This window comes from Genypterus blacodes, unplaced genomic scaffold (assembly GCF_046128005.1).
Source record: "Genypterus blacodes isolate CSIRO-AG114 ecotype Tasmania unplaced genomic scaffold, CSIRO-AGI_Gbla_v1 ptg000029l_1, whole genome shotgun sequence".
Lineage (NCBI taxonomy): Eukaryota > Metazoa > Chordata > Actinopteri > Ophidiiformes > Ophidiidae > Genypterus > Genypterus blacodes.
In genome coordinates this window covers 559,768-574,808 of record NW_027466842.1, presented here as the reverse complement: position 1 = coordinate 574,808, position 15,041 = coordinate 559,768, and the positions used below count along the sequence as shown (strand labels likewise).

General features: G+C 43.2%; 1 protein-coding gene across 1 annotated transcript; it reads right to left on the bottom strand.

Moving 5' to 3' along the window:
- Positions 1-146: 146 nt before the first annotated feature.
- ocln1 (occludin1) lies at positions 147-13,853 on the bottom strand. Its single transcript, XM_076144909.1, has 14 exons — positions 13,694-13,853; positions 11,706-12,877; positions 11,442-11,614; positions 10,964-11,135; positions 10,798-10,848; positions 10,332-10,444; positions 6,815-7,367; positions 6,163-6,360; positions 5,924-6,085; positions 2,265-2,419; positions 1,823-2,080; positions 1,104-1,275; positions 918-959; positions 147-829 (listed from the first exon to the last, which is right to left on the bottom strand). Exons 2-14 carry the CDS (start codon positions 12,828-12,830, stop codon positions 728-730), a joined length of 3,276 nt encoding a protein of 1,091 aa, XP_076001024.1. The 5' UTR covers positions 12,831-12,877; positions 13,694-13,853; the 3' UTR covers positions 147-727.
- Positions 13,854-15,041: the final 1,188 nt, after the last annotated feature.

The window sequence follows — 15,041 nt, the reverse complement described above, 5'->3', positions numbered from 1 at the left end:
CGGTGTGTCTTTGATTACTTTCGTTTGTTTTCTCAAACTACTTGAAAAAATTGATGTATTTACATCTGTCTGAAGAATGCCAAATAAATCACTGCAATGTGTATCAGAGACGTGTACGTGTATAAATGTGCACAAAACCCATTAACTCTCTTGAAAAGTGCTTTATTTAAAACACAATTTGACTTTTTTTACTCGTCACCAAATCCTGTAACATACATTTAAGTATTTCTGTACAAAAATTCACAATATTTATTTCCTTTCCAAATTTACAGCTTAACACATATTACAGTGAAATTACAACGAATGAGAAATGGAACGTCTTAAATAAGACTGAAACAAGGTATTGAATAATGACTCGGTGCAAATGGTTCCAATTCCCTAATGCAAATGTGTTTGACAAGAGTGAGCGAGGCTGAGGACTCTCCCACATGCTGCAGTGGGGACGCTGCCAAACTGCAATCCTATTCACTTGTAAACATCCAGATTAGAACCACACAGAGCTCAGCGTGCACCGACGTGTCCTCACAGCTGCATTAATACACTATTTATAATGAGCAACACAACACAGGCTTAGGCGACTGTAAAATGGAAATGGGGGTGAACTTCATGTTTGCAAATGACGGAGAGTAGCGCCCATGCGATGCTGGGCGTAATCCTCCTTCCTTCAGGCGTGTCACACACTCAGTTCACCCTCGCTTGTTCGCACCGGCTGAGACGAGAGTCAGCGTCAACACAGGCCGCGGTCGTAGTTTTTGACCAGGCGCTTGATGTGGAACAGTTTCAGCCTCAGTTCTTTGCTTTGCTTCTTCTTTGTTTGATAGTCTGGCATCTAAAAGGAGAGGAGGAGGAGAAGCAAGCAAATCAACAAACACTCCAGTATTATTTGTAGTAGTAGGTAGTAATCTTATTCCTCTCACCCTCTTCAGGTCCTTCAGTCTGTTGTACTCATCAGCCACACCCTGAAACAGCAAAAACAAATGATGGAAGAACAATACAATATGTTGTTTCGATGGTTACTAAGTCTGCTGTTTTATATAATGACATCTCCTCCCACTCTGTCGTGAATGTTTCCCCTGACCAGAGTCCGGCCTGTCTGTCCTTACCTGGTACCTCATGGAGCTCTGGTCCAGTGTGTCCAGCTCTCGGCTCAGCTTGTGAATCTGGTCGCTGATGTCGTCCATTTCGGTGCAGAGGCTCTTGTAACGGGCCAGATCGGAGTCAAACTCCCTCTTGTACTCGCGACGCTGCTGATCTGAAGTTATCTCGGGATACAACCTGGAGTGGGATTTTAATGGGATTTTAAGGGAAAATATTTAGCGACTCAGTGGGGAAAGAGACATTTTTAATCTCGCCTTTCAAATGACATTCAATTAAAATGTGTGGTGTGCCAAGTGTTTGGAGAGCTGCCAGTTTCAGGACAACACACTCTCTCTCCTGCTATGATAAAGTACAATAAATACAAATAACTCAGGCAAAAGGATTCATGAATCCTCTTTAAATGATTTTAAAGATTGAGAATGACGCCGACATTTCAACAACATTTCATGCTGACATTCAATACTTCAGCTGATTCATTCATTACTTCTCCAAAGGGAATGTAAAGGGGTTCACTTACTGTACATCACTTCAAGTTAGCCCTTATAAAAGCCCCACACCCATGACTTGAGGCACATTCAAGAACGGCAGACCAACATGAGCAACCCACTGGACCCATTTCTCTCATCCACTTAATCTAAAGGCCTTCTGGTAGCCATGACAGCTGGTTCTATTCTGTCACATGTTCCATGAGGGGTTAACTGGCAGCACGGTGTACTGGGCCCACCTGTAGAGGTAATCTGTCTGCTCCCGGTCAAGCTCATTGCCGGTGTCTCCAGTCGTGTACCCAGTCTCATACTGGGACTCCACTGTCCCCTGAGCTGTAGGGACGGCCTCTCGCTTCCTCCTGCACCGCCTCTCGGCCCGATGAGGAGGTTTCCTGACGCGGCCGTCCTCCTCTGAGGAGCTGCTGGAGCAAACTGTGACCCGGCAGTTCTGGTACAGAGGCTCGGCGCCGCGGTTGTTGCTGTTCTTGGCAGATAAACTACAATGGAGTGAGACACATAAACAATGCATGAGTGTTATGGTCTCCTGTCTTCGTGGCGCCCTGCACTTTGTAATCGGAATTGGTTTATAGACCATAAACCAATGAAGAAGACAATGCATATTCCTTTTTTATAATCATTGCTGGAGAGCAGATAAATGCTCTGACTTCAGCCTTTACTCACCTGTAGTTTTTATAATGACCCTCGCTGTGGACGCTGACGGTGCTGTGGTCATAAGACACCACGCTGTTCCCAGCCTTCAGGTCGGGTGCCACTTTTTCTGATACGACCACAGTGGGCGCCTGCTGGGTGCTGCGCCCTTCTGCTACGTGGTTCACCTGAGACAATGTGAGAAAAGGCTTATAAAAATCCTTTCTAAGTAATTGAAGTGGTTTCTGTATCATACAAATATGGCTGCAGGACAATCAGGTTTATTTTATTTGACCTCACTGAGCAAACTTCTTTTGTGAGCAGCTTCCAAACAGCAAATAAAGAATAAATCAAAGAACAAAGCTGTCAGAGCGGTTCAGGACCTGTTTGCTTTGAGTGCATTCTATGGGTGTCAAGCTCATGTTCAAGTCTCTATCTTAAGCCGAATATGTCCCATTTAATCTTTCTATTTACTTCCTACGGAGCAGCACAGAGCCTCAGACAGCACACAGGTACCATGATGCCGATGTCAAATGCTTGAAACAAAGAACGTTTGCACTCATTTGTGCCACAAGCTGCAGCACTAGAATAGGCGGTTACTATGCACTGTTCAGAACACTGAGCTCCAAACTGCTTTGTTGCTGACGTGCACATACACAACCAGACACACACACACACACACACAGAGAAAATGCATAGCTACAGCAGCCTTGAAACTTCAACATCCATCACATCAGAAGGCAGAAGTCTTTTCTCTCCTCTCTTTTTGCAGGTTGATCTCTATCTCAGCTCACATTGTTTCTTTCCTCTCCAATTCATCTTCAAACTGCTATCAGAGCCACTCAATTGGAGGGAAACAACACAAAAGCAATTCTCTAAACGCCTCTCTACATTACATGCGTGTTACCAGTGGAGGACTGTATGTGTCTGTGTGTGTGTGTGTGTGTTTGGGGTGCTTGGGTGAGGGATTTCTACATTACCTCAAGCACAAAGAGTTGTCTCTCAGAAAAAGGCAGCGTGTGTTTATCAAACAGAACCAGAGGCACAGAAACCATTTCTCTCTTTTATATATGATATTACAGGAAATAAATATAAAAATGTGCGCTCGGCTTAATGCTGTACAGGCGCGGAGAAAGGAAATACCCCCGCCTCATCCATAGATCAGCAGATACTCAACCTGCATTATGACTCACATAATCCGTTGTCATATCATGCATCATTAATGTTTCGGAGTCTTTGACCTATTTCTGGACCCGGAGTGATCTGATGAGCGTCTGTGAGAAGCATGCCTGGGAAACCGATCTCATGAGCGTTGGAGTCGGCGGTGGCTCCTCCATGCAACACTACACTGACAGAGGAAGGCGCGGAGAAAATAACACAAATATATAACTCCACCGACGCTACAAAATCAATTCAGGCCGCACACAATGGAATGGGATCGTGTTTTATGGTGAATGGGAGGTTTGACTTCACCGACCTACAAATGATTTATTTTCGAGCATTGTTAGGACTGTGCAGACTTCGTGTTTCATCAATCATAAAGTATACAAAATGTGGAGATATTGACAAATGCTCAACCCAGTTTACGAGGCCGTGACGGATTTTGTTCAGTTTTGTGTGATCAATAGTCAAAACAAACAAAAGGTGCAGTATTAATTCATCTACAATCTTCATAATCAGCCATTTCTTTTCATTTCTAAGCATGTTTTTGAGAGAAATGCATCAGTAAACATGAGAAGATTGACTCCTTTGTCTGGAGCCCAGTGTGTGAGACAGCCCTCTGAACACAGTGAATCATTTAGCGTCACCGCGCTCCGTGGGGATTCGCACCGCAACGCTGAGGCTCGACTCAACCCTTTGTATACATTATACATGGCACATACATTATATATGGCTCCCTGCTAGGCGAGCACCCCACGCTGAGATACGGGAACTTCCCATATTACAGCCGGCGTCAACAGGAACGCGCAATATGTAGGCCAGGAGTCGCTGACGGAATCAATACATTGCTGCTCTTTCCGCGATTAGTCAGGGAGGACGTCAGGTGTTTGGAGTCCGCTGCTTCTCTAAGTACATTCATCACTGCTAAATACTGCATGAGGAAGCCATAGTGTAGTACAAACCCACAGAGCGACATTCAATTACCATCTGCTCCAGGAAACAACACATCCTATTGCATTTGTGACTATATATCTATAAAACTACTATTTTCAATCACTATGTTGACGCTAGAGACAAGACAAGACTTACTATCAACAAAAGCCTAAATAACAATAACACAGCTAATATGATGATGCCTCAGGTGCATTGTTTTGTGTTTCTGGCTCTCTGTAGTCGTTCAGAGGTTCACCTACATTCCTGCTATGAAACAGAAATTTTACTCAGCTCTGCATGAACTAATAAGGACAGAAACATGCAGCTGCCACTTACATCTTAATGCATCAATTATTTAACCCTCCCAATTCATATTCCATCAGTAGGAGGCGCTACAGAGACGTGACAGTTCTTGCAGAGCACTCAATTCATGGATTCCTATCAAGATGTAATGAGGATTTATTATTTTGCAGTGTTGTATGTTCATTATATTTAAAATAGTTTTATTCACTTATTTCTTCATTTGATGTATCTTCATTTTCTTCTTTGTTACTCTTGTTTACGTTGCATTAAAGGAAATTCAGTCGTGATAGTGTTAACGTGTTCAAATATCCTGAAACGTGACACCTGAAAGATAATGATCTCATCCTGAGGTGAAGGACCTCAAAGTGCCTTCTGACCGTCTCCTGACCTGCGATGGTGTCAGTCAGACTGCTTAGGGTTTCTATGAGGCCGTTATCTCTCGCCAGGTTAATGATCAGTCAGAGTGAAACCTGGGTGTGCCGAACACAAACACAGACTCACTCCAGTGTGAAAGTGTGCGATCCAGAGGTAGAGGAGGAACAACAACCAGAGGGAAGTAGTTACATTTGCTTCACGAGGAAGTATAGACAATTAATTCTATTTGTGTATCAGATCTACTCCAAAAAGTACAGAGTAAATACAGTTTGTGTCTTCCCACATCTGTTGACACCTAATCTTCATATTCTGTAACTTGCAACTATCTGGACATGAACAAACTGCACAAACGGTTAAGTCTGTGTGTTTTCTTTCTTTATCTGGCTTGAGTTCAAAATAACTCACGTACGCTGATTATTCATCATTATCGCGATTAAGGCACAAATCCAAGAAGATGTAAACATGTGCTGAGATAATGTGCCCCTTGAGGAAATACATGCAGATGTGGCTTACTCCATCTATTTACATGCCTGAATAAATAAACATACTACAATTCATGTCAGTTTCAATAGCATATGATTATCTTGATTGGAGTAGAGTGAAATGAATGAATGAATGAATGAAAGGGTTAATGAGCATGTCAACAAATCTATTCTGGGAAAAAAAATGGATATTACTATTATAAGGATTTATGACATAAATAAAAAATGTTTTAGATTTTAGTAGACTAACGAACTAAATATTCTCTGAATTTCCCCGTTGTGGGACGAATAAAGGATTATCTTATCTTCTCACTCCATCAATCCATCAACTTATTACCTGACATTAACTCATCCAGACTCTCTTGCCCACCAACACACTCACTCATTAATTGTCCTCCATCCTCAGACACATAGGGGGGCGAGCACAGGTCCACTCACCCAGTCCTGTACGTCCTGGCTCTCGGAGGGACGGACGCGCACCTCGTCCCAGTAGATATTTGCTTTGCCGTGGCGCCAAATCTTGCCGCGGGTCTTGTAGGCAAAGTAAGCAGCCAGGGAGAGAGCCAGGACCACCATCAGACCCAACACTAACGCCACCGCCTGAGGAGAGAGAGGAAGTTAGAATGGAATAGAATAGAATAGAATAGAATAGAATAGAATAGAATAGAATGAGGGACCTCTTCAGGGTCCATGTAGCAGTAGTGCTGTAGGTACTGGTTGTACATGGGGAACCCTCCAGGGAAACCGGCGCTGGCGCTGATGCTGGGGCTGCCCTGGATGTTCTGGCACATCATCAGCATGGGGTTGTACAACATGCTCTGTGAGCTCTGAGACGTTGGGTTCACTCCAATCACAAAGATGATGTCGATGATGCCCTATCAAGTCCAACACAAAGACATGCAGAAGGACAGAATTAAATCACATCTTATAATGTGAGTGTGTTGCTAACACTGCCAATCCCACTGAGAGTCAACAGGCTGTAGCTTCAGGTCTTTGTTCTGGTTCGCTGGCTTCACCAAAGCTCACTCTGTCGTGAGGTGAGACACAGTGTAGCTCACTGTGGGAACTTTTCCTCAGGACTTGGGATATGTTTGAAGAACTCAGAAACTTTCTTTAAGTTTGTAAAAAGAAACTGGACCTTCTTTGAGTTCCTGAAACACTTTTTGCTCCTACTCCAGGGCAGGTGCTCTCAAATGTTTCAGGAACTGGGTGCTGGATGAAGCATACAGAGCTTGATCAGACAAATGATTTGCATGGTTTTTGCATGACAGACTGATGATATATGAATGATAGACAACAGAATATTTAAAACATTGACTGATTACTCACTTGAAGGACAGCTAAGATGATGTTACAGATGAAAATTGCGAGGTAGAACCTGCCTGCCCGTGTCACCCGCGACCGAGAGAAACTCGCCACCAGGAACCCCAGCGCAACCAGGAAGTTGATGGAGGCCATGGAGATCATGGCTGCCTTGGCAGACTGCGGCGTCATGTAAGAGCTGCTGTAACCGTAGCTGCCCCCGTAGTATCCTGACCCCGTCCCTCCGACGGCACCGCCTGTGGCACCGACCCCGTAGCCCCCGTACCCGGGTCCGCTCATGTCCCACACCAACGTTGAAGCGACGCAGGCAAAGATTAAGAAGCACATGAGCACTGTGAGTCCTTCAAAGGTTTTGACAAAACCAGGGGGAGAGAACCAGCGATAGAATTGCTGAGGTTTCTCTTCCGTGTAGTAAGAGTCTGGGGGGACATTGTGGGAGTAGGGGACATACTGGGTCTGGGGGGTGTGGACGCTTCTTGTTGGGTAGAAGCTGTGGGAGGTGGTGCTGTATGGAGGGCTGTACACAGGGGCCCGATCATAGTGCCCAGGTTGGTACATGGTTTACTGGGTAACTGCACCTAGAGGAGGGAGAAAGATTTTGACATAATTAAATGTTTGTATTTAGGAAAACATAGGGTGGAAACATACTGTTTTATCAGCAATAACAAGTACTATGGTGAAAGGAAGGACATTAAGGCAGGAAGTAAGGAAGAACAGAAGGAGTGAAGAAAATGAATAACGGAAGCAAGAAAAGTGCACAAAAGAAAGAAGAGTGAACACTGAGGGAAAGAAGGAAGAAGAGGTTAAAAGAAAGAAGGGAAAAAGGAAAGTGAGGGAAAGAGGAGGAATACTCAATGAGTTTAACTTGTACTTAAACACAGTACTTGCGTCAGTCTGATTACTTTCCTTCCACCTTTATATTGATTATTATTATATAATGACTGGATAAAAGGAATGAAGACACTATTGTGCATCAGAAATCATTTTGACCTGAAGTCCTGCTCCCTTAAAACAACTTTATTTAACTAATCCGACGTGCCCAAGTGTACTTTGAAGCACTCTCTGCTGCACCTTTGTGTCCTCTCCTTTCACCTCACACATCCCTGAATTCGCTCTGTCGTATCATTGAGCCTCATTTCATCACTGCAGAGCAACTCAACCCAGCAGGTTTCAATAATTCAGACTGACAGCAGATCAGAGGCAGGCAGGAGCAGCCATGCATGGCGATTACTGCAGGGACAAGTGCAGACATTCCCTTTACTCAAACTGGGCTACAGGTGCAGTGGCAGCCCATGGAGAGACCTGGCAAGCTATCATTTCAATCCAACTCCTGCGGGAAATGAATGTGGAAACTGTATTTCTATATAAATGAATCACATAAGCTATATAAACCTTTTATTTTAATTCAATAACATCTATATACAAAGTAAGCCCAGCTATATACCAGCTCACCGAACAGCTTTTAACATCCATTTATCATCAATCCATTTAAGTGAACATCTGATCACTTCATTCGAGGTGCCCCTGAGCAAGGCACCAAACTCTCAATTGCTCCCCCCTCTGCGAAGGGTGGTAATATAATGTAATGTAAGTCGCTTTGGATAAAAGCGTCTGCCAAATGATCGTAATGTAATGTAATGTAATTGGTCAAATCAACAGAACTTTCAAACAACAAAGTACAAAGTTACTTCACACACACACTTGTTGCTTCAGTTCGTCCTGCCTCAGCTGTATGTTATTAAAGTAAAAGAGTGAGAGCTCAAGAGTGCATAGGTCATGCTTTACTTTACGGAAGGAAGGAACTAAGGAAGGATATTAGGATGAAGGAAGGTAGGAATATAGCGGCCCCATGTTGAAGCATTTGAAACAGTCCCCAGTTCATTATATGCTGTTTTTAACCCAATTATAATAATTAGTTTATTAGTTCATTAATTATATATAACTTCCCTTCTTTGCACTCAAGAAAAACAACCACACAAATTCCATTTATAATCTGTTATTACGTCAGTAAAGTAAACTGAACTATGCCCAGTTTACACGAAAGTAAAGATCTCACCGCTTTATCGATCCAAATTTCCGTTAAACAAACATTTAATTTAAAAAGAGTGTTTCAGTTTAAAATAACCTTGTTAACAACTCTTAAACGGAGCTTAATACATAGTTTAGTCTCAGTTCTGACACAGTTACTCACCACAGCTCTGAGTGAACGAGTCTCTGCTCTGCTCGGCTCCTCTCGGCTCCTGTCGGCTCCGGGCTCCGGTATGAATACACGCACACACACTCACACACTCACACCTTCAGTGCAGTTAAACTCCTCCGCGGTCAGCTAGTGAAACAGCTCCATTGATACTTTGTCTCCTATAAACCTCCTGAACCTGAACGCAGCGCCTCTGTCGCTCCCGCACATGCACGTGCGGCTGAATGAAGCCCCGCATCACGCTCTGCTAGCTTACAGCTACTCACCAGTTAATAAAGCCTCCATATACTATTACTATTATCTTCTTGTACTAACACCTAGTTAATACTCCTACTGTTACTAGTACTATTGTTAATATTATGTATCCTGCAACAAGTGAGGTTTAAAAGGTTTACTGGTTAACTAGTGGGGGGGTGACACTTGTTGCACCAGTGAGAGTAAATTTGTCCTAACTAGTCAACTTGTGAGGCCCTAAATGTTCACTAACTGAACTAGTGAAAGCCCAACTATTCACAACTTAACCAGTTTGGTTAAAAGAAGTGTTAGATAACTTGTGAGCATTACATAGGTTAACTAGTGAAGTGAATACATGCTTAACTAGTTGTTGTTTTTTGCGTTGCAGTAGTTACAAAGAGTCAATAGTGTGTAACAAAGCTATTTTGCACGTCAGTGTTACTGATGCTGTTTCAGTGGTAAGAACACTGTTGGAAGTAGTTGGACAAAGGTGTCACTAGGGTTTGTGTTCAACTTGAAGGACAAAATGTAGAACTAGTGAGGCCAGATGTGCAACTAGTGGTGACAAAGACCGCTCGTGGAGGAAACTAAAGTCTGATATCAAGGGAACAAAGTAAATGCTCTTTCAATAGTATCATTACTACCACCTCTACTAGTACCACTGCCACAGCTGCTATTGCTCCAGTATTGCATAAGTACAGATTAACTGTCCACCATCTTACTTTTATCACACGTCAAGTATGGTCCATTATTTACTGTAAATGTTAATTCATGGCCATCAAACATGAAAAGGAAGAAATTGGACAACAGAATGTCACAGTTCACAAACACACACCAGAGTCAGTAAAAGCTTTTATACAAAACTGCACTTACTGCCACTTTAACTCCAAACATACACTGAATTGGCACTTTGTTCTCCCACAAATGACAAGAGATAAGATATAAAAATGAAAAATCAAACAATGAAATTCATACAAAAGAACTGGCTCATCCTTCAGAAGAGACGGTTTAACTCATAATCCATATTTAGAATTTTAAAAAATGTGCTTTTCATTCATAATCAAACTGCCTTTTGGTCTGATTCTCCTTCATGTCCGACCAATCCCCATGGTGTCCTGGTCAAAAGTTTTGATCTTGTTCTTGATGTGGCTTAATTTAGCTTTCAGATAGTCACAGCGTTCCTTCTTCTCCCTGAATCCAGGATCCTGTCAAGCCAAACAAAGAGAAAAACACTGACAAATCAGCTCCAAGCAAGTTACTTCAAATAAAATCAAATGAACTTCCTCGCCTGCTGTCATACACTACATAATGTAGTCGCATTAAATGAGAATTTCCAGAGAGTTCCCCTGCGTTTCACCGTGAAAGCGATATTATCTGCATCATTGGACGTATTTATTGACAAAAAAATATTACCAGAGTGTTTACACAACAGTAGCAACTCTAATACATCTCTTGGCTAAATGTTAGGAATGCCAATTGACTTTTGGAATTGTTTCACAGTGAAGCAGAGAGGAAACGTGAGCAGAATGTGGACACCTTAATAGCCTTCATCACTTACATTCTTTTTCTGCTCATACTTCTTCAGAACGCTTTCAATCCTCCTCCGATCCTACAAGACAATCACAACGTAGACATAGAGACGTTATTTAACCTGTGTGTGTCCAGTTAGGAGTCATGGTGACCTTTTGACAGCATATTACATCCTGGAAGTGGGATTTAATTACCTCCTGACTTTTTCCACCTTGGAGGAGTTTTACCATCATGGTGTCCAGCTCTCTGAATTTACTCAGTGTAGTGTTGATGTCACTGTGTAGATCCTTGTATTCCTGATACTGGTCATTGAAAACAGCTTTGTACTTTTCCCGTTCTTCCACTGAGCTGATCTCTGGATACCTCCTGTGCAGATGAGTGTGTATTGACAGCATAAAATGAGGCAGGGTATCAAGCGACTACAAACAGATCCTCTTCAGTGCAAAGTGATTCAAAACTAGAGATATTATATAGATAGAGTAGCAAATCACTCTAAAATTCTTAAATACAGACATAATACTGCTTTGACTTGATTGCGATCTTAAAAACGCTTTTTCCGTAACTTTTGAGATGTTGATGGATATAAGTGCGACTACTATGTCAGTAGAAACCTTGGAAATAAATCTAATGCTTAAGTAAAATGAACTCTTGAGTGAGTAAATGATGACTCACATGGTGTAGTCAGCGATGACTTGTTCTTTGGGGACGTATTCAGGAGCTGCAGCACTGAGTGTGTGTTGGTTAATGGCTCTTTTCTTCGCAGATGCGTCCACGTCATCCCTAAATGATATCCTCTTTGGTTTTGTTGAGGTCAGCGGCATGGAGCGATGATACTGTTCCTGAGGCTGAAAGGCATATTGGAAAAAGTACTACTTAGGAAACCTGAAGTATGAGCAGCATGTGTCCCCTAGTTACCTCAGAGGCTGTGTACTGTACCTGGTTCTGGAAGTACTCCCTCTCCCTGCGCGTGGCCTCATGCCTCCACATCTTCAGACACACCAGGAAGCTTGTTAGATACATGGCCATGTTGATGAAGATGAAGGCTGTCCCCGCCATCTGGCCCCCATCGACCCGGCACAGGTTGGCCACGATGGGGTTAATTCCTATGGTCATGTAGCACAGCCCTCCGCGGTTCAGGTCGTTCAGGTAGACGATCCCCGTCGCCATGTAGAGCAAGAACAGCGCCACATTGATGGCGGCCTCCGTCAGAGGCCACCAGGTGGCGTCGAGGAGGATGGTGCGATAATACATGGTCATCCCCATCACCAGGAGAAGCAGGGTGATGATCCAAGAGATTCCGGCTACAGCCAGAATAAAGGGAGTCATGGGACCGCTGTAGGAGTACCCAGACTGGCCGTAGCCGTTATTATACATCCCGGTATAGAGTCCATAGCTGTTGGACCACTCGTTGTCTTTCTGGATGTAGGCGATGACGCAGGCGAAGACCATCCCCCCAAACAGGAGCTCCAGTCCTGCCAAGAGTCTGAGCAGCCCCGGCCATGACTTCAAATAAGAGTACTTCTGTTTATACACTTCTACCTTCTCGGCGTAGTACTCTGCAGGGTGGATACTGGTTAGTACCGATTCCTCCCGTGGGACTGGATGGAGAAGGTCATCGGTGGGACTGTCTCTCAATAAAGGCTTTTGGGAGTTCTGGCTGGAGTCTCCGTCCACGTTGTCCCAGTGTCTGCGCTCCACCAGGGGACTGACAGGAGGACTCACTCTGGTCCCATTGGGGAGGACCTGGAAACCATTGCCACTGGCTTCAGAGTCGCTCTCCTTTGTCTCTCTGTGGTCGAGTCTCCATGACGCAGGTATGAGAGATTTTAGTCTCTGCTTCAGACTCCTCCTGTGGTCACTGTGCTCTTTCTCTGCATAAGGTGGAGTGCTGGACGTGCGGACTGTGGATGAAGCATCATCGTCTGAGAGATTATCCTGTGTGGGTGTGTGAGAAACCCACACAGGCGCTGGTGCGTTCTTATTGGAGGTCCTCTCGCTGGAGGACGAACCGACCGCACTCTCGGGTTCCTGCTTTTCGGAATTCCTGCTCCAGCTTTTCATACTGAGCTTTAGTGACTCATTGAGATGGATGTAATCACAGAATCCCTCTGTGACAGGGAGAGAGATAAAGGATCAGATTTAGACTTGTACGTATTTAAAAAGGTACAAATACAAGACAATTCATGTTTTAACCGATCAACTGTATTTTTGTTAGTACACATTGCCTGCAATTGATGCCTGAGATATCTTACAAAAAAGTTGGGACAGGTGCATGTTTACCACTGTGTTACATCATCTTTCCCTTTAAACAACACTCGGCAATCATTTGGGAACAGAAGACACTAATTATTGTTATGAAAGTGGAATATGTGGAACACGGCGTCTGTTATTTCCAAGAATAATCTGAAAGTTTCGACTCGTCAAACCACAATCAGTCAGCACTCGAGTACAGAGAAGTTGGCTGCGTTTCCAGATGTTGCTGATATGTGGCTTTCTCTTTGTTTAGTTCAGTCTAAATAAAGTTGATCAGTTAAAACATGAACTTTCTTGTATTTGTACAGTTTTCAGGTCAGAATACTCTGTAAATATGAAAACATTATAGCAGTTGAGACATGATTATGAAACATAGATAAGACTTTATTCTAAATGTAATAGTTTGAGAAAAAACTGTTGACATTTCATTATGCAGTCAGGGTTTGATAGTTATACTTCATTTGAGTTTAGGGCGAACACCTCAGACTGAGTCGTTCCATAGTAAGAAAGCTGCTTAAGCTCCACTAATAACAGAGTTTAAGCAGATTGTGATTCACACAAAATCACTACACTTTAATAAACACCAACAGTCATACGAGCATCATGGCAACAACAGACAGCATATTTCTGAACACAGCAACAAATGTGTGAGCACTAAGAGTCTCCCTTACCTAACAGGCAGGTGTTCACTTCCCTATAGGATCAGGATCTGCTATCTAAAATGGCTGCCCTCTGTACCAGGCCCACTCTGATCACCCTCTTCTTCTTCTCAGGTGACTCACTCGCTGGTATGAAACACTGCGTGCCGCACACGCTGGGTGACTGGCCAATGAGGGGGGAGGAAGAGCTTAAACATTAAACCTGAGCCGCTGCTGTGTGCTGCAGCAGGCAGAGAGGGAGGGTGAGGAGGAGGAAGAGAAGGAGGGGAGAGGAAGCAAGCTCTCACAACAGGTGCACTCTGCTGTGTACTTCAAAGTACTGTAGATAAATAATACCTTAGTCAGGAAATAACATGTTTATACAGTTATGTGTTCATCATTCCCATATTATCACTTACTATCTTAGATATCATTACAATAGTATAATACTGCTTTATCATCAGGCTTTATCATGAATAATTCATCTTCATCTAAACTCAATGTAGTGTTGTCATCGCAGAAGATCTGTTTGACACTAGAGGGCAGCAAACTCATGTGGTCTCTCTCTCTCTCTCTCTCTCTCTCTCTCTCTCTCTCTCTCTCTCTCTCTCTCTCTCTCTCTCTCTCTCTCTCTCTCTCTCTCTCTCTCTCTCTCTCTCTCTCTCTCTCTCTCTCTCTCTCTCTCTCTCTCTCTCTCTCTCTCTCTCTCTCTCTCTCTCTCTCTCTCTCTCTCTCTCTCTCTCTAGCTCCAGTCTTCCTATCCCTTGTTCTGATGATAATAAAGACTCATACTTGGTGTGTCTTTGTTAATCATCAACTGGTCTCAATGATGTCAGATATGGAAGGTAACAAAGTACTCAAGCGCTGTACTACTGTAAGTTCAGCAGTGAGATAAGTGTGTATCCATTTTGTGCTACTTTTGCATTTCCTCCACCACATTTCACTGGGAAATATTGCTCTTTTTTACTTTCTACAGCTTTTATCTCATGTCTGTAGTTCTTTGTTTCACGTACGCAAAAATCCCTTTCTTTCAAAACAGTTCAAACTCTGTGCAGCTGCCATCTTCCTCCTGTGTGTAAGTCACCCTGAAAATAAGCTTCAGATGCAAAACCGTTTTGCATGTAGTTTGTGTCTATCTGATGCATGTTAATAAACGATTTAACATTCAGGACCTGTCTTCATTATGATACTTGACTAATTGGTGTCCTACATATACAACCATTTACGTTTACTTACACAGAATATCAAATTACTTCCAGCTTTTGGTGAAAGCAGAAGGCCCACCAGGCATTGTGAAGTCATGTTAAAAAGAGCAAACTGCAACAGGATACAACCAGATAAATCCAGTCGTGTGTGCTCGGAGCAGCACATGACTTCTGAA